This window comes from Rana temporaria, chromosome 2 (genome assembly GCF_905171775.1).
Source record: "Rana temporaria chromosome 2, aRanTem1.1, whole genome shotgun sequence".
NCBI classification, from domain to species: Eukaryota; Metazoa; Chordata; class Amphibia; order Anura; family Ranidae; genus Rana; species Rana temporaria.
Genome location: NC_053490.1, coordinates 260,375,654 through 260,394,449, shown reverse-complemented (window position 1 = coordinate 260,394,449; position 18,796 = coordinate 260,375,654). Strand labels below are relative to the sequence as shown.

At 43.3% G+C, this 18,796-nt stretch overlaps 2 protein-coding genes across 2 annotated transcripts in view; one reads left to right on the top strand and one right to left on the bottom strand.

Annotated features, from left to right (window-relative positions):
* Positions 1-6,200: 6,200 nt before the first annotated feature.
* MDH2 (malate dehydrogenase 2) lies at positions 6,201-18,260 on the bottom strand. The gene is made up of 9 exons (XM_040336855.1): positions 18,095-18,260; positions 14,793-14,961; positions 13,766-13,849; positions 13,558-13,667; positions 12,228-12,353; positions 10,907-10,984; positions 9,195-9,294; positions 8,298-8,449; positions 6,201-6,597 (listed from the first exon to the last, which is right to left on the bottom strand). The coding sequence occupies exons 1-9, from the start codon at positions 18,158-18,160 to the stop codon at positions 6,466-6,468; spliced, it is 1,017 nt and encodes a 338-aa protein (XP_040192789.1). The 5' UTR covers positions 18,161-18,260; the 3' UTR covers positions 6,201-6,465.
* Positions 18,261-18,312: 52 nt separating this feature from the next.
* The window catches only part of STYXL1 (serine/threonine/tyrosine interacting like 1), a 38,128-nt gene continuing 37,644 nt past the window's right edge, over positions 18,313-18,796 (top strand). The window contains exon 1 of the mRNA XM_040336857.1: positions 18,313-18,668. The gene's annotated coding sequence lies outside the window, so the exon portion shown is untranslated. The remainder of the gene's footprint in view (positions 18,669-18,796) is intronic.

The following is an 18,796-nucleotide window of genomic DNA, read 5'->3' as shown; positions in this document are numbered from 1 at the left end:
AGAAATGTACGGCCAGTGCATTTTTTTACGTTGTTTGCGTTAGGCTTTTTCCGGCGTAAAGTTGCCCCTGCTATATGAGGCGTAGCAAATGTTAAGTATGGACGTCGTTCCCGCGCCGAGTTTTGAAAATATTACGTTGTTTTTGCGTAAGTCGTTCGCGAATAGGGCTCACGTTGAAACCAATGAGGCTTTGCGGCGTAATTTCGAGCATGCGCACTGGGATTCTTTCATGAACGGCGCATGCGCCGTTCACAAAAAACGTAATACACAGGGTCATCTTAAATTTAAATAAAACACGCCCACAACATAGCCATTTGAATTAGGCGGGCTTACGCCGCCACACATACGTTACGCCGCCATAACTAAGGACGCAAGTTCTTTATGCATACGGAACTTGCGCCCAAAGTTACGGCGGTGTACCGTATCTGACATACGTTACGCCGCGCCGGCAGATACTGCAATGTATCTGAATCCGGCCCACAGTTTTTTGGAAGTGTGTGTACCTGGTTTTTACAGGTACCTGCTCCCAGTTCCACCTGGATCGCCTAGGTAATCTTAGCAGAAGTTCACCTCCCTTTCACCCGTTGGTCTTCTGAAACACATCACAGGTCTCAGAACTGTGGGACTATTCACAAAGCACGTGGCTCATGTATGCGCAGTGGGAAGCTGGCTGTAAAGCCACAAGGCTTTGCATCTGGTTTCCCTTAGTTAAGATGCCTGCACCTAGGCCCAAAGCCAACTGAAGAACCAGCTCAGATCCCTGGGCAGCAGAGTGTCATATTAAAATGCAGCAGCTGCAGTATGACAGAAGCTCCTCAGATATATTATATGCAACTTCCAAAAGATATGCCTTCCTTATTTTTTTAAATGCCTTTTTCTTTGGACATGCACCAAGTTTTACTTTTTAAACATATTGCTCATGATAACATTTTGCAGTGCGTTTGCATACAGTCGACATGAAACATTCCTATTTATGTATTCTTCCATACAATTTGGTTAAACTTGATTAGTTGGTCAAGGTTGTGACCTCCTGTTGGCACCCCTGAAAGGTGAGGGTGCAAGGAACAGCTCCAATTGATAACAAGGAAGTGCTCAGAGGGGTGGATTACTTAAACCAGTCATTGATAATTCAAATCTCAGCCAGTTCAGCAGGGACCAGCCCAAATTTGATCGACTTGGGTACATGCAGCATGTCAGATTTCTAGCATTTCATTATGGTCAGCAGCTGTAGCTACAATCACTTTGTTCTCTTGGCTGGGACTAGCTCTGCAGGAAGGATTTCTCCCCCCCCCCCCTCAACTGTCTTGATGGGGGGGGGGGGGGGACCAAGCAATTTTCTTTTCTGCAACCCATGGTTGCAGGAAATAAATATCACAACATCTATGGCCTGCCTTAGACAGTATTTAGCAGGCATATCCAACTGATAAAAGGCTATTAAAGAATATGTGCATAATTCTGGATAAGGTTGACTCTACAGCAGACCTGGGCAAACTACGGCCCGGCGGACCTTTTAATCCGGCCCCCCCGCCGCCGAAATCGCCGCCACGTTAATCACCGCGGCGGGGAACATTACAGACAGCGTTCGTTTGAACAGCTGTTTTCTCCGCCGCGCATAGACATAGCAAGGGGGAGTCACATAGACACTCCCCCTTGCTCGCGATTGGACAGATCCGTCCAAGGGGGAGTGTCTATGCGCAGCGGGGAAAACAGCTGTTCAAACGAACGCTGTCTGTAATGTTCCCCGCCGCGGTGATAACAGTAGGCAGGGCCGGGAGGGGTCACTGTGCCCATCACACGCAGCCACTTGTGCCAACACATGCAGCCACTGTGCCACCATAAATTGTCGCCACTGTGCCCATCACACGCAGCCACTGTGCCCATCACACGCAGCCACTGTGCCCATCACACGCAGCCACTGTGCCCATCACATGCAGCCACTGTGCCATCACACGCAGCCACTGTTTAATCAATTGTTCTTGAATAAACAGTGGCTGCATGTCCCCAGCCTCTGTCCCCCTCCTGTGCCATGTCCCCAGCCTCTGTCCCCCTCCTGTGCCATGTCCCCAGCCTCCGTCCCCCTCCTGTGCCATGTCCCCAGCCTCCGTCCCCCTCCTGTGCCATGTCCCCAGCCTCCATCCCCCTCCTGTGCCATGTCCCCAGCCTCCATCCCCCTCCTGTGCCATGTCCCCAGCCTCCATCCCCCTCCTGTGCCATGTCTATAACAAGTACTCGTACCAGTTTTCCAACAATGATATTTACTGCTTTTTATAAAGAAATACAATTGATTTTATGCAGTATTGAGTTTAGCCTTTTGGCCCGGCCCTCCAAAATATTTTTAGTTTCTCATGTGGCCCCATCGAAAAAATAATTGCCCACCCCTGCTCTAGAGGAACTCAATCTACATCCAAACTTTAAAGACTAGTTACTACCAACTTCAAGTATGGGTATATCCGTTTTCTTTGTGGTGTCTCACCAGGTGCAGTTGCAAGCATTTCAAATAACAGGGTTTCACCATCCACCACACGCAGTTTAACTGGATCCATAATTAAATACTGAAGTCTGTAGTGTTGCAAACTCTTCATTTTCAAAAATCTGTGTTTCCATTTCTGAACTTTAGGGGAGAAGTCAGGAAAGAGCATGTTAAGCAAGAGTTCACCAATGTCACAGAAATAAGTTATTTGTCCCTGTAATTTAGTAAGCATATTAACATGGATTCTGGCAGACTGCCAAAAGGGAAAAGGTCTGGTAGGTACCTGGTGTGCATATTCAAACAACAGATAAAAGGTTGTCTCTGCCTATAAGATTAGCCTATTGTTTAGCATATTCAGGTTGACTTCCTCTGGGCAAACTATGGCCCTGATGCTGTTATGACTGTTTTCCCAGGGGGCTAAGCTTCAAGTGCATCTGCATGAGCCCACAACATGGCTACCTTGACATCCAATTTCAGGGGGCTTGTGACATTTATGTTGCTGACCCAGCCCTTCAAAGCAGATGTTTGCACCCTAGTTTGTTAGAGATAATGTCTTATATGATGGCAAACCCACCCAGTAAAAGTGGTGTACTGTTGGACCTCTGCAAAATGAAAGTCCTTTAAGGTAGGTTCAGGCAATTGATTGGGGGTCCTGAGAAGGTACTTATGTTGTCTTTGCAACTCTGCTGGACATAACAGAGGCACAGCCTAGACTCCAGATTCTGCTGATTCAAAGGGCACCTGCAGGCACTCTTGATTGTCTAGCAAACCACAATAGTTTGGTACTAGTAGAAGGTGCTCAGTCTGACCACTGGTGCTAGAAGCTCATCATGGCTGCCATGGGTAGCAAAATGGCACCTGAGAGCGCTATCAAAAAGTACAGCAAGGCTGAGTAAGGAGAGGGGGTTGGGGTAGCTGCAGATAAGACATTAACAGGATAATTGTGTAGGGGCTCAAGAACACAGCTGTTGCCCACAGCACCAGTGAAAAGTGTCTACAAATTTCACAACATGGCTATGAGCTACTGGAATGTAGTAATACAAGCAACTTCCAGGACCTTCACAATTTTATAGTCAGACTGTAGTGAGCTATTGCAGTGCCTCCTGCAGAAGACTGGTCACAGCCACAAAAAAAAAAAAAAAAAAAGCAAGCTTTCATCTAGTCTCAGTGATCCAGGACAGTCACTGGAAGATAATTTATAAAGTATTGACATACAGCATTTTATGTAGTACAGGCATCCATTTGCCTACATTTCTGTACAATAAATGCTAGAAGAAAGTGTCTGTGGGGTTAAGTCAGGAGTCTGAGATGCCCGACTAAGCCATTATGCGTCCCAATCTGTAATGCACAAACCATTTAAATGTGGAGAAATGGCATAGAAAAATAAGACTGCCCCATCTTAAGTGGTAGTAACATTTGCTATGCATTGTGATTTCCATTTAACAGACAGCAGAATTTGATCTTTCAAAAATTATACAAACCAACTTTTAGAAGCTTATTTGGCACAGAAAAAAAAAAAAAAAAAAAAAAAAAAAAATATATATATATATAGCATCTTCTTAAGATTTAGTTCTGTGCTTAGAATGCTGTAAAATGAAAATCGCAGCATTATGGTTTACCACACTTCAGCTTTGCCCTTCTCACTTCCTAAATGAAGAGTCACAAGAGTGAGTGTTTGTTCTGACTGAGAATACATTTGCTATATACATAGTCACATAGGATGACAGCAGCAACAATTAAAAAGGCTATACATGGAAATAAACCAAACCACTAAATTAGTCAAAGATTTAAAAAAGGAGAAAACCATCTGTGCTGTCCATATAAACTAGTCACACCCCCTTTAAAAATGTTCCCAGTTGTACAGCTGGAAACCAAATGGAGTGCCCTTAAAGGCTGTATGCAGTTTAACATTAAGTGATACACAGGCTTGTGTGCATTGTGCTGCCATTTAATAGCATGCATATTCTACAGCACCAACCATTTTGTAGAGCACTTTACATATTCAAGCAGACAGCATGGTAGTCAATACAAAAAGAAGAACCTGCTCATATGAGCCTACAGCTAAAAAAGAAGCAAGTGGTGCAAAAAAAAAAAAAAAAAATGTTTTAACTGAGCAGGAATGAGTTAGAGGGGAGAAAAAAAACCCCCACAGTTAGACCCCTTTCACACTGAGGAGTTTCAGGCGGTACTATACCGCCTGAAAAACTCCTGCCCAGCAACCTCAATGTGAAAGCCGGAGGGCTTTCACACTGAGGCGATGCACTGGCAGGAGAGAAAAATAAATAAATCTGTTAGCAGCATTTTTGGAGCGGTGAGAGGAGCAGCATGTATACCGTCGCTCCTTCCCCATTTAAAACAATGGGAAACAACGGCAATACCGCTCGCAATGCACCTTTACAGAGGTGCAATGCGGGCGGTATTAACCCTTTATCGGCCGCTAGCAGGGGGGGGTTAATACCGCACCGCTAGCGGCCGAATCCCGTGGCAAATCCGACGGTATAGCGCCGCTATTTTTAGCAGCGCTATACCACGGCTCCCACTCCAGTGTGAAAGGAGCCTTAGGAAGAGGTTTAATATATTGCCAAAGGAGACCATACACATGCTATAGGGTAGCACTAAACGGATATGAATTTGCTTTTTTTTTTTGGCGTTGAGCGGTGTTGAAAATCTAAAATGAATGGGCTGCTTTAACACAATATGCTTCAATGGATGGGAATATGTTACGCCCATTTACACCTATGCATGTAAAGTGCAGTGAAAAATATATACCCATATTTTCTAGCGTATAAGACTACCTTTTACACTTAAAATTCCCCAAAATCTTGGGTCATCTTATACGCCGGGTATAGAATGCTGCCCAATGGATCTCAGCCCCCTGGATGCCTGGTAATACTGTATGTGGCTTCAGTCAAATACAGTATTCACTGCCGGGGCCAATCCCGGCGAGTAATGTATTCGATTAATGAATACAGAGCCTGCTCGGATTTGAGTAACCCCTGCCAATCCGAGCAGGCTACATACAGTAGCCTACTCAGATTGGCTTTAAGAGAGGCACTGGCTGATGCTACAGCCTCCACAATACAAGCAAGCTTTGTATTCATTAAGAATACATCGCTCACCATACTTCACAGGGTAAATCCATTCACCGATCTCCCACCAATATACATCCTGCAGTTTGCCTTTGAGGTCCCAGGCACCCAAGAGGAACAGGTGAATCTGGGACATAGGACAGGGGGTGGTTGTATTACTAGTGAATTTGAATACATTAAATGCATTGGTGGACAATTTACATAGCATGTAACCCAAAAGTGGCATAGGTCTGGTTAGTGAAAATTCTACTTTCCAGGTGTGGCATTCAAGAGATATGTCTGTTATTAATGTTTGATTTAATGTATTACATATCACAGCATGGTGAATGAGTAGCTGGCATTCTTGCTTTGTGTTTTGAGGTTGCCCAAGTCACTTTTTCCAGGCCAGTAGCAGAATGTGGTCCTCAAACAGCTAAATGTTGCCATTAAGGTCACCAAAAACCATGCAATATTTTATGCATCTGCATTGAGTTTAGAACATCTGCAAAATAAAAACATAAGCTGCAATGGCATACATATTCACCAATGCACAGGTACTTAAAGTGGACATAGACCAATCAATTTCCAAGAAAAAAAAATACATTACACACCCACTAATTTTTTTACCTGCAAGAAAGCACAAAAACAAGGGACACTCAAGACATTAGAAAGAATAGGATGTTTAATTCACAAATTAAATCTAACAGTATTTGCTTTTCACTGGTAAAAGCAATGGATGTAAGTGCTGTTACTGAGTTCCCATTGTATATGCTGTGAGGATATCTTGTTTACTGCAAAATAAATCTTCAGCAAAAGCCATCTATTGCAATACAGACCTCTCCACAGCATATTTTATGGGATACATTCCTAAAGTGTCACCTTGCTTCAATAAATTATGGAAGCCAACTTCCAAGCCAAGTTTTAGATTCACTTGAAGTTCTTTGCAAATTCCTCCCCCTTCTTAATAGAGGCCTTCAACTCTCCCATAGCTTCAGCTACAAGCTTCTCTTCATAGGGAGTCAGTTTTCCCAAGCCAAAGTTCTTCTCAATGCCATTTTTCTGTTGAGCAGAAACAGATTAAAATAAATACAAATAAATTTGCCCTCATTAAGCATAAAAGCAAAACACAGATTTACTGTATGATTAAATAACCCATTGAGGGGGAAATTGTACAGTGTGTGCACATCTTATCCATTTTAATACCTTAGATGCATCGGATCCTCAGGCCAAAGGAGTGATCACTATAAAAATGTACACAGCCTTGGCCTCCCAGCTTATGTAGCCAAGTGGACATCCAACCCATCTCTGGACCTTACACCCAAAGACTGGTCAGCCATCTGGCACGCAACCCAGAGTATCTCTAAACATATCTGCTTTAGAAACATCTTAAGAATATAAGATAGTAACAAGTGCCACACAAGATGGCATAGTAGGTTTGGGACTACCCGTCTACCTGCTTTCAGGATTGTGTGAATCAGGTGGGCCTTGCAAAGTTTGTTACAATTTTTTGTTTTTTTATTCTCTTATCGCCTGACCCACAGACAGCCCTTCTAAATGCAACACCCACAGGGCTGACCAGGAACAAATGACATCTCCTTTTCCATACAACGGCTGCAAACCAAACAAACTGCTATTTATTGGGGGGGGGGGGGGGGGAGAATGTTGACTAGCATCACCCAGGAGATACACCTCAAAATTGAGGCAACACTACAGGATAGGGTACAACGCTACTCCAAAGTCTGGCGGCCTCTAAGCGATTAGTATCTGCCCCCTGGCTTTGAGAACACCCTCTTGGAATCCTGACCCCATTAGTAAGTTTCATTTCCCACTGGCACTCTCCAGGCTGCCACGAGAAAGACTCCTAGATCCCCTTCTTTGATATCAGTGTGCTTTCCTGACACTGACTGGGGACGGGCCAACAAAGTGCTGGTTACTTATTTCATCATTGCCACCATTTACATTTCAAATCTTACATTTACTTAGTGCCAACACAGTAGCTTGATGTTTGTATTTGTTTACTTTCCCACTTTTAATGACATAGTGGGCTGATGTTTGTTGTACTATGCTCCCTGCATGGAGTGTTCCTCCATCTTAGCTCCCATTAAACAAAATATTTAAACCCCCAAATAACTTGGATGGAAAAGTGATCAGCAAATTAGCTATATTAATTTCACAACAGTCAGCCTTCCGTATGGCATGCAGGGAAGGCATCATGGTGCTTAAAAATAGAATTCCACTTTAAAGCTGTAGCTGCTGACTTTTAATAAGGACACTTACCTTTCCTAGGTGCCCGTGATGTCCGCTCCCCAACAGCGATCGCTCGGTCCTGGCACCTCTATCCTCACTAAGGAAAGGAAACAGGCAGTGAAGCCGTAAGGCTTCACTGCCTGTTTCCTACTGCACATGCGCGACTCGTGCAGCTACCACTTGGGATACATAATGCCCAGAAGGCAGCACGCCCCATTCACCAGAAGACACCGCGACTGAGGACAAGGAAGACAATCCACTGCGGTGGAGGAAGAGGCAGAAGAGCTAGTTCAACATAGCAACCGATATATATATATATATATATATATAAATATAAATATATAAAAAAATAAAAAGGGGTGGAACTCCACTTTAAATAGAAATCGTTTTTTGCTTGGTACAAACCAACCATTACAAAACAATGTGGCCAGACTTGCAAAAGCAACTAAATGGTTTAAGCTGCCAACAGTAACCAGAGCATGAATTGAACACAACTTTTACAACATGCTTACCCCCAGCAGCAGAGGAGTTGAGAAATATGTGCTTTCAGTCTCTTCAGATCTAACAAAAGAGCATTCCACAACGCCCTCCTTTCCATTCATAGCATCCAGCAGTGAAAAGACAAAGCGTGCTCCAGCATAGGCCATGGACAGTGTTGCAGATCCTAGAAAGAAATTGTAAGATGAGCAATTTCTACGCTTTACCTGCCTACAGTAAGGAGTAAGCCAAACCAACACCCTTTGATCGATGTGTGCCTTAAGGCACCGCGGTTGTTTTGCAAAAGGCCCATACTTCACAACCCCCCCCATTATCAAGGGAAAATGTATTCAGAGGGGCCTGTGAGGCAGTGCAAGTTGAAGCGGAGCTCCACCCCAAAAAGGGGGAACTCCACCCTTCACTGCCACATTTGGCACCTTTGGGGGGGGGGGGGGGATTTGGGGGTACCCGTTCTGATAGGTACTCATTCCCACTTCCAGAGAACCCCCCCCCCCCCCCCCCCAATCACTGGGCCATTCAGAAAAGCGCAGTAGGGAACAGGCTGTGATTTTTGAAGCACAAAGATAACTTCACAAATGGACTTTAATAGCAGTATTGTTTGATACCAATTATCTACTGCAATTTTATTAAATTTTTGTGAAATAGTTAATTGCACAGTTCTTCGTTGAAATGGTAAACTGATAGGATTCTAGGACAGCGCTGTGAACAGAGTGGAAATTCATAAAATGCCCTAAATAAAGCAGCTATAGAGAGTAGGGAGTTTCTAAAAGCATGGATACACACACCAATTTCTAATCTGTGCCAGTCAGTTGATAATGCTTTTCTTTGTTGGGGGGGGGGGGGGGGGGGGGGAATTTACACAATTGGTCATACAGTCCATTTAATAAGTTCTTATACAGCTCAGTACATACCTGCTCCAGCTTTGGCTTTAACTACTTCTGTCCCAGCTTCTTGAATCCTGGAAACAAGGGGTTCCAACTGGTCTTGAGGAAATTCTACTCTGGGGGTAGACTGAAACAAGTAAAAACACACATGTTCTATGTTAAAGGAACCATCAACAATAAAAAGGGACATTTCAACTTTACAAGCTTTTCCACTGGTCACTTTGCCATGTTTCCCGGTTCTGTTCTTTGACACACACACGACTGGCAGAGGGACAGGAGACAATCTAGCAGCCACTAGAAATGTATAGTGCCAAATTTCACAAGCATCAGAACAAAAAGCCAACAGAAGAATGTCAACATTGCTGTGGGCCTCCAAGTGAGATGGGAGGGCAAAAAAGGGTAAGGAAGCCTCGAAGAAGAAAAAAAAAAAAAAAAGAATTTAAATATAAAAAAGGAAGGTAGGATATGCAACTGTAAGAGCAGGAGGTCCACAACTGCAGCAGTGCTAGTTTTAATTCAGCCAAGAAATCCGTTTAATCTATGCATCACACTGCATCAAAAAGAAAAAGCTAACCAGATGTAAAATCTTATGCAATCTTTCATGCGAAGAGGCTTCCAGAGTTATAGAAAGCACAACTTTCTATACAAGAAAAATATAAATTGTGCTACCTCCACAACCGTTCTTGACCAACAAATTATAAGCATTTACAAGTAGGTGATATCTAGTGATCTATATGAAGCTCACTGCTATATCAAAACAATGGAGTATAATGGCCACTAGGGTGCACTATGCAGCCATCTCAACACCCCTTAGCAATAAATGATAATGGTGATTAGAAGGAAAAAACAAAAACACTTGATCAAAAAACATAACTAAAATTAGGTTATAGCTCTTAATAAAAATAAACAGTCCAGAATAAAAGTTTATAAATATTTAGCAGGTGAAATATCAAACACCCGTGCATTGTGCCACATTTCAGATTAGTTACAAACGTGTCTAAAAAAAAAAAAAAAAAAAAAAAAAGTATGTGTCCTCCACCAGACTTATGGATTGGCTCCTTACCAGATTGCCACTATCCCTTATGACAGGGGATCAGAAACAGCATGTATTAGGTCCCAATTTCGCAGTTCAGACATACACGGTCCTAATGGATCTCATTCACAAGAAATTTCACCGGCATCAGTGCCCACCATGTAAGAAACAGTAACAGCACTTATTCAGTCCAGGGAACATCTGCAGCAGCAGGATCATCTTATTTTCTCTTTCCTGCTGCGGATGTTCCCCGGACTGAATAAGTGCCGTTACTGTTTCTTATACGGTGGGCACCGATGCCGGTGAAATTTCTTGCCCCCTCGGCAAGCAGGCTGCCGTGGGGGCACACAAGCTGGCTTGCACCCAAGACACAGCACGGCTTGGCTACACCCCAGCTGCTTCCTCATAGGCTTTGACTGCGGTTGAATGTTTTTACCCTAATGCAAAGAATGCATTAAGGTTAAAACACTTTTGGCTTTACAATCAATTTAAGGCAAAAGTAAACATAAAAGGGATCTTTAACCCCTTGGAGCCGTGGGTGGGCCTTGGGGCAGAGTGCTTGCATTAGTGCAAAAACAGCTATGCCAAGAGCGCGTGCCCCTAGAATGTAGAATACTTAGGTCTATCCCTTTAGTAGACAAAAGAAAAAAAAAAAAAAAGCTTGAACTTGTGCACACAAGAATGGAGTTTGACAGGAGGAAGATACCTGAGAAATCAGAGGTATAATAGTTTTTCCAGCATGTCCACCAACAACGGGAATATTCACACGTGCGGGATCCAGGCCCTAAAATAAAAAGGGTTTAACTACATATTTATATATTAAAAAAAAAAAAAAAAAATATTTGCAATCTAGTAAACATTGAACTTTATGCAGAAAAAAGATAGCATAGTATACAACCCCAATAAAGTGAACAGAATGCAATGATCTGCAAGTCTCACAAACTCATATTTTACTCACAATAGAAGATTCTGTAAGCATCTGGGAATGGAAGTTCTCCCATAAAGAGGAGCTAGTGTCCCATGCTTGAGAGGCAGGACCTCTCAATTCTATGAATAGTTTAGGACCCACTGATAATGGGGTACTTTGATGCAATAGTGGGCTTCGCACTGTATGACTAAATCCCCATATTTTAAATAGCCTTGCAGGATTTAAATGTTTTTGTATGTGTGCGCTGTAACCCATTCTGTGGGAATGGAAACCAGCTGCTGGAATTGAGGTTGAGGAATGTCCCATTCTTGCCCAATATAGGATTCTAACTGCTCAACAGTCCTTGGTCCCATTTTCCAATTCAAGATGCACCAAATATTTTCAGTTGGTGAAAAGTCTGGACTGCAGGCAGGCCAGTTAAACACCCAGACTCTTCTACAAAGCCATGGTGCAGTTTAGCATTATCCTGCTGAAATAAGCAAGGGTGTCTGGATAGGATCATATGCTGCTGAAAAAAAAAAAAACTGGTTATAGCTTGCCTTTCCAGATGTGCAAACGGCTCATTACATACACCACCATACCATTAGGCCCCTAGCCGTTTTTTTTTTTTTTTTAAAACAGATTGGTGAACCTCCACCCATCTTTACTTCTGAACCTCCATCTTTGAGACATTCCCTTTATGATGGCCTTCTCCTCAATCAGGTTAAAAAGGCAAGAGGTCAGTAACATAATTAGTTGCATGTTCTTTCAAATGTTCTTCCTTGATAGTACCACTTTGCAAGCTTTGTTGCCGTCCCAACTGAGACCGTGTTGCTGCCATCAGTTTCAAAAACAACCTCCTCCCACCCCTCTTTAAAAAGACCTGAATTTTGGCATTCAAGCTAATGGAAACTGGGTCCATCAAAAGCATCCCCCCCCCACCTTAAAATAAATGCACATGGAGGTTGCCAACAAATATCCACGAGCGCCTTAATAATAATATCAGACCCCATCATGCATTTGCGTACATTACGGCACCAAGAACAAAGAGCGAACAAGACCCAAGAATTTCAACCTTAACTATCCAACCAAAAAGTTTGGATGCAAAAGCGTCACTTACCTTCAGCTCTGCTACAAATGTGTTGGCTCGAACAATGTCCAGGGTAGTAACACCAAAAATATGGTTAGGATTGTAAACACCATGTTTCTTAAAAACTTCAGAAGTAATAGGAATAGTTGAGTTTACCTATTAAAATAAATAACACAAACAAAAATAAATAAATAAATAAATACTTTGTAGATTTTTCAAATTTAAGCTTTAATAAAAAATATTTACAAGTGTAGTTAATTCTAGATAGCCAAAATGTGTTACTCTACAGAGCAAAAACATATGTAGAAAAGATTCATAAACACGAGATCAACCTAAAAGAATCTTTGCTTGACAATTGCCCCCAACTCGTAAAGGTTCCCCCCCCCCCTCTAAATAGCTTCCTTTACCTTAGTGCAGTCCTCCTTCACTTACCCCATCCTTAGATTTTGCTTTTAAGTGTCCTTATTTCTTCTGAGAAATCCTCACTTCCTGTTCTTCTGTCTGTAACTACACGCAGTAATGCAAGGCTTTATCTCTGGTGTGGAGAAAGCCTCTTGAGGGGGGGGGGGGGGGGAAAGAGTGGGCAAGCTGGAGTGTCAGGACGCCCACTAACACACAGCTCCTTTCTCTATTGGCAAAGTAGAGTGTGTCCTGACTTGCCTGCTCGCCCCCTTAAGGGGCTTTCTCCACACCAGGGAGAAAGCCTCGCATTACTGAGTGTAGTTACAGACAGAAGAACAGGAAGTGAGAATTTCTCAGAAGGACATTTAAAAGCAAAAATCGAAGGATGAGGTAAGTGAAGGAGGACTGCACTAAGGTAAAGGAAGCCATTTAGGGGGGGGGGGGCGGAAAAAAAAAAATCTGACAATCATACCGCCAGGGTGGTTAAATAACTAAACAAAATAGTTTTGTATGAACCATTGACTATAGATATACTTAGGCCGGGTTCACACCTTTGAGTTTTTAGCTTTGCGGAAAACACACTACAGTTCATTTAACATGCTTTCCTATGTGTCACATTCACATCTGACATTTTCCCCCCCAATGGTGCACTTTTTTGGGAAGGGTCAAGGTTGCATTTTTGGTTTGATAGACTTGAAACAGAGAGGCAGCAGAAATACAAAGATGCAGTGCTTAAGTTTTTGATGCGTTTCTGCTGCAAAGTAGACACATAAACCTGTTAAGATTCCAACCCCTTTAATCCCATGTGCAAGAAATGAGCAGAAATAAAAATTTAGATATTAAAAAAAGCAGAGCGTGCAGGTTGCTCTTTGCAGCACAGATCAATCTTTGGATGTTAACACCAGTAAGGGAAAGAGTACCTAAATAAAATTACAGTGTAAACCAACACTAAACTCACAGGATTGGCAATGACGCAAATCATGGCTTCTGGGCAGTGTTTAGCACAGGCATCAGTCAGTGTAGCGACAATAGATGCATTTGTGTTAAACAGATCATCACGGGTCATGCCTGGTTTCAAAAGAAAAAGAATACAAATTAATCCATTTGTCCATGCATGTGCCGATATGATACATTTCATATTAGTCAAGTCTTAGTATAAAACATACCAGGTTTCCTGGGAACACCAGCAGGGATTACTACAACATCAGCACCTTTCAGGCTCTCTGAAAGCTGTTCAGCTCCAATGTATCCTGTTGATTGAGGGCAATACAAATTTGAAATAGTGAATGCAGAAGCACATAAATAGGAGGAGAGGGAAGGGGGTGTAGTAGGAAAAAAAAAAAAAGAGAAGGGGGGGGGGGGGGGGGGGGGAGATCCTATTGTAAATACCACTTTTAAGATACAGTGCACCATACCATACACCACTGTAGTATAGTGTCTGCTGTGCACAAGAGTTTCACAAGTTTGACTTAAGAGTATGTGGTTCTCAAGCGGGCACTGGAATTTGGAGAGATTGTGGCTGAGTGAGGGGGGTGGAGGTCACAGTGATTAGTAGGAAGTTAAATCAATATCTTAAATATTCTGTAAGGGTAACCCCAAGTCTAAGAAACGGGGATCATTGAAATGCATAAGAGGAACACATGGCAACAAACAGATCACATACAGGCTTCAAAGCAATGAATGCTTTAAAAGAGGCTCCACTTCCTTGCAATACGGCAATTTATAAGAATAAATAAGCCACCATATCAAAAATTCTCAGTTTGAGAAAGATTGTAAATCCCAATTACTACAGAACGGGGGGGGGGGGGAATTATATGGGGAAAGCGCAACCAATGCCTGCCGAAAATACCTGCGATTTTGTTTATATGGTGCATTTTTCATAGGTCACTCAAAACAGGTGCACCTTTTATGCATTTTTGCCACCACTTAAAAAAAACGTGCAGATAAGGACACACACAGGTTTCAGTCAAGTGCATCCTGAAATTTTTTAATTTCAGTTCACCACTACTAAAAGCCCTGAGTATATAAAAAAAAATAAAAATAAAGAGTGGAAATAGTTCTAAATGAATTTCTCTTTGTCTTACGTCACATGGGTGTGTAGACTAGCTACTATAGCTCACAAGGCAACTCAACTGGTGTTCTACTGTGCGTTTGCAAACTAGCAAGGACTACCCCAAAAGCAATAAATCTTACCTGTCACTTTGGCTCTGGTTTCAATGTGGCTCAGATCTGCGGCGACCCCTGGTGTGTGAGCAATATCATAGAGGGCAAGGTTGCTAATTAAAGGACTGTTCTTCAAAAGCAAGGAAAGAGGCTGTCCAATGCCCCCAGAGGCTCCAAGCACTGCCACCCTGGCATGATTCTAAGGAAATAAGAAAGCACAAGAAACAACTTAAAATTGTGCAGATTGATGCAGAATAAGAATAGTGCAATAAAACTACAAAGACCAAAATGACATTTAAAGTTAAATGAGAAAAGTATGGGGGCTGCCATTGCTGGAAGTTGCCCGACTTTATCCAACATCAGCACTTGGAGTCAGAGACCCGAACCAAGCCTGGCATACATGTTTGCCAGAAGAGAGTCAAGGTTCCTCACCTCTGCTTGTCAAGCACTAAAGCATGACAGCCAGAGAACTAGCATTCACAGAATCAGGTAAGCAATTGCAGCCTTTAATGCCTTATGACAGATTCTCCAAGCGCTTGCTCGTCTTTCTACAAGTGATACATCAAATCATTTGAACAATATTTCCTCTTCAGCGTGTATTCACACTTACTGCAGTGACAAGCTTTACTGCATTGTAAAACGTCTGTCACCACAAGGACGCATAGGAATCGTTTTCTGTGTGTCAAATTCACACTGCGCTGCATTTCATCTTGCGTAGACAAACCCTTCCATAGAACTTAACAGGGTGACCGGCCTTCTGGATGGCAAGCTGTAAAACTTCCAGCTTCTGAAAGGTGATCCTCCCCAGAGGACAAGTTACGCAGCATCCTTGGAAAAATGCCCATCTGTATACACAGCAAGGCATTTCCTCATACACCAAACTGATATTCTCAGTAGAGCCTTGAAAGTGTTGGTTTATTCTTTTATTCCTTAAATTAAAAGCCTGGTGATGCACAAGAATGCCCCATTACGTGTGTCCCACAGAAAAGAAAGCACAGGCAAAGGATAACAAAATGGTTACAATGTTTTATACCAACACTAGTTAAGGTTACATTGTACATGAAAAGTTCTGCTGGCTTCATACATGACAGAAAGAATTTGGTCATTGTTAACCCACCAGGCTCTGAATAAAGATTAAACTCAGCTAGCACTTTCAGTAGGCCGATCCTATTACATACCTAACATTTTGCTAGTTACAAGTGCTCATGTTTGTACAAATGAACAGGTGAAAAGTCTTTCAATGGTCTGGCCAGTATCCAACCATGCTCAATGTCAATACCACTTAGGCCCATGTTCACCCATTACAAGGGCTTTAGTGAGTCCAGAAAGCACAGTTGCAGCATTCAGCCCGGCTACCTGAAGCATAATAAATGTATGCAGGCTAAAATACTCCCAGGACGTTGCCAAGTGAGGCCTAGTCATCACTGCTCACCTCCACCATCATAGGAGTGAGCTCTCTGATTCAAACCCCCTCATACACTCTGATGAAGTAGCTCTGAGCGCTCACTCCTGTGATGGTGAAGGTGAGTAGTGATGACTAGGTTTCACTTGGCAACGTCCTGGGTATATTCCAGTCAGGCTTCATAAGGTATGTAAATGGCCTGCCACCTATAGCAAGGGTATTATTCATCTTTAGTCACCGCTGCACAGTTCTCATTTACAGATGCCCCTCATCTGCATAGGCAGTTGTGGTAAAAGTGAACAATCCCTTTAAATGACAGCCTAGGCTGAAAGAAACATGGAGACTGTCACTATAAAAATGCTAGTTGCCTGGCTGTCAAGCAGATGTAATTTCTTGAATTTATTGCAGAGGTTTCCTGGGACAAGCATGAAGTTGAAGACTCCTGACTTCCATTTGTGGCATGCATGTCCCAGCTATAAGCTTTGGAGAACATGGAGAAGGAGCCATCTAAAAAAAGTTTAAAACACTTGCCGCCCAAGGCCATTCCTTTACATCCTTGAGTTGCAGTGGTTATAACAGGATGATGCTTGCAGCAACGGGCTTTGTAAAAGCAACCCCAATGGCCAATTAGCTGCTGGATTGCTTTAACAGGCTCCCCCACCAGGGAGCCTGGGACTGCGGCTGGCTGGCCATAGAAATGAACGAGGACTTGAACGTCCCTAAACACCTCTATGGTCTAAAACTGGAAGTGATGAGTGTTTTGTCACTTCCGGTTTCTGTTTTGGGTTTACTGGCTGGTTGCCGGCTAGTGAAGCACCCGATCAGACAGATCTGTGTCTGACTGGTTGCTTTGGAGACCAGAGCTAGGGTCATAAAGAGAACCTGTCACAGCCCATGCCATCAGAGGATGTTTATCCCTTGTGATAGCAATAATGTTGATCCAATTTTTTTTAATAAAGAAACAAAAATAAAATCAGAGCACGCCACCCCCAAAACGTGAACGCATATGGATACACAAAATCCCCCCCCCCCTTCCAGAGGGGAGGAGAGAAGTGTCAAAATAGGCTTGTGAGGCAAACAGTTAATGCAATGTTCCATTCATCCAAGCACCCTATAGACCCCCACCCCCTAATGATTACAATAAGCACCCTATAGATCCCAACATGATTAGAATAAAGCACCCTATAGCTCCCCCCCCCTCCATGATTACAATAAGCGCCATATATAGATCCCCCCCATGATTACAATAAGCACCCTATAGATCCCCCCCCCCATGATTACAATAAGCACCCTATAGATCCCCCCCCTCCATGATTACAATAAGCGCCATATATAGATCCCCCCCATGATTACAATAAGCACCCTATAGATGCCCCCCTGATTACAATAAGCACCCTATAGATCCCCCCCATGATTACAATAAGCACCCTATAGATCGCTCTCTAATGAGAACAATAAGCGCCCTATAGATCCCCCCCCCCCATATGATTACAATAAGCACCCTATAGATCCCCCTAATGATTACAATAAGCACCCTATAGATCCCCCCCATATGATTACAATAAGCACCCTATAGATCCCCCCCATATGATTACAATAAGCACCCTATAGATCCCCCTAATGATTACAATAAGCACCCTATAGATCCCCCCCCATATGATTACAATAAGCACCCTATAGATCCCCCTAATGATTACAATAAGCACCCTATAGAGCCCCTAATTAGAATAAACGGCCTATAGATCCCCTGATTAGAATAAATGCAATCCTGCGCTTTGCACGTGAATGGACTGCAGAAACATGTATCTCCCATGGGCAGCCAATGACAAGCCACCCCCTGCCCTAAGGAAGTGAGCCCTGTGCTCAGCATTATACCGGCCCCAGCTATGAGCAGTCCCCACCACCCAGACACATAGCCCCGGACAGACACCTGAGCGCTGGTAGACAATCCTCGGACGAGGCCTCCGGCTGCGGGTCTGGCGATACGGGAGAACATGATAACAGGTACACACAGGCTTGCAGTGACTCCAACGACCTCCAGCAGCAGAGACAGAGGAAAAGCGAGGGGGCGGAGCTTCCTGGAACGTCGGACGTGTGCCGTGACCTTCCTCCGTCATAGATAAAGGCCGACTCTGCGCATGCGTATTACATTAGGACTTATAAATGACGGTCTTTCTAATGTGATCGTGTCATGTAATAATGGTGTTAGTTACTACGATCCTCGTGGTCTATGACTAGCTATATTTTGCGCAGGGAGCCTATGATGGGCGTATAATCAGCTGTGGTTACGTATTGATGACATCTGTTCTATTTTAGAAGCGCCCTGCACGTAAAAGGCAAACTTGTGATGTATAGTAGGGTGTCATGGCTGATGATGAACACAGGGGGCGGAGTGGAGGAGCGTGGTCCTCCATAGATACCAGTAGAGCGTCCTTAGTAACAGGACAGGCAGCTCGGTGTGCCTTGGTGGTGTGTGTGTCTGAAGGAGCCTGTCACCTATACTAGTAAGTACACTGCACCAGGGCTTTTTTTCAGGGGGAACTTGGGGGAACTCAGTTCCACCACCTCTGGCTAAGACCCTTTGGTGCCTGCTCACCACAATCACTTGTAAACACAGAAGTCCGGTTTCTGT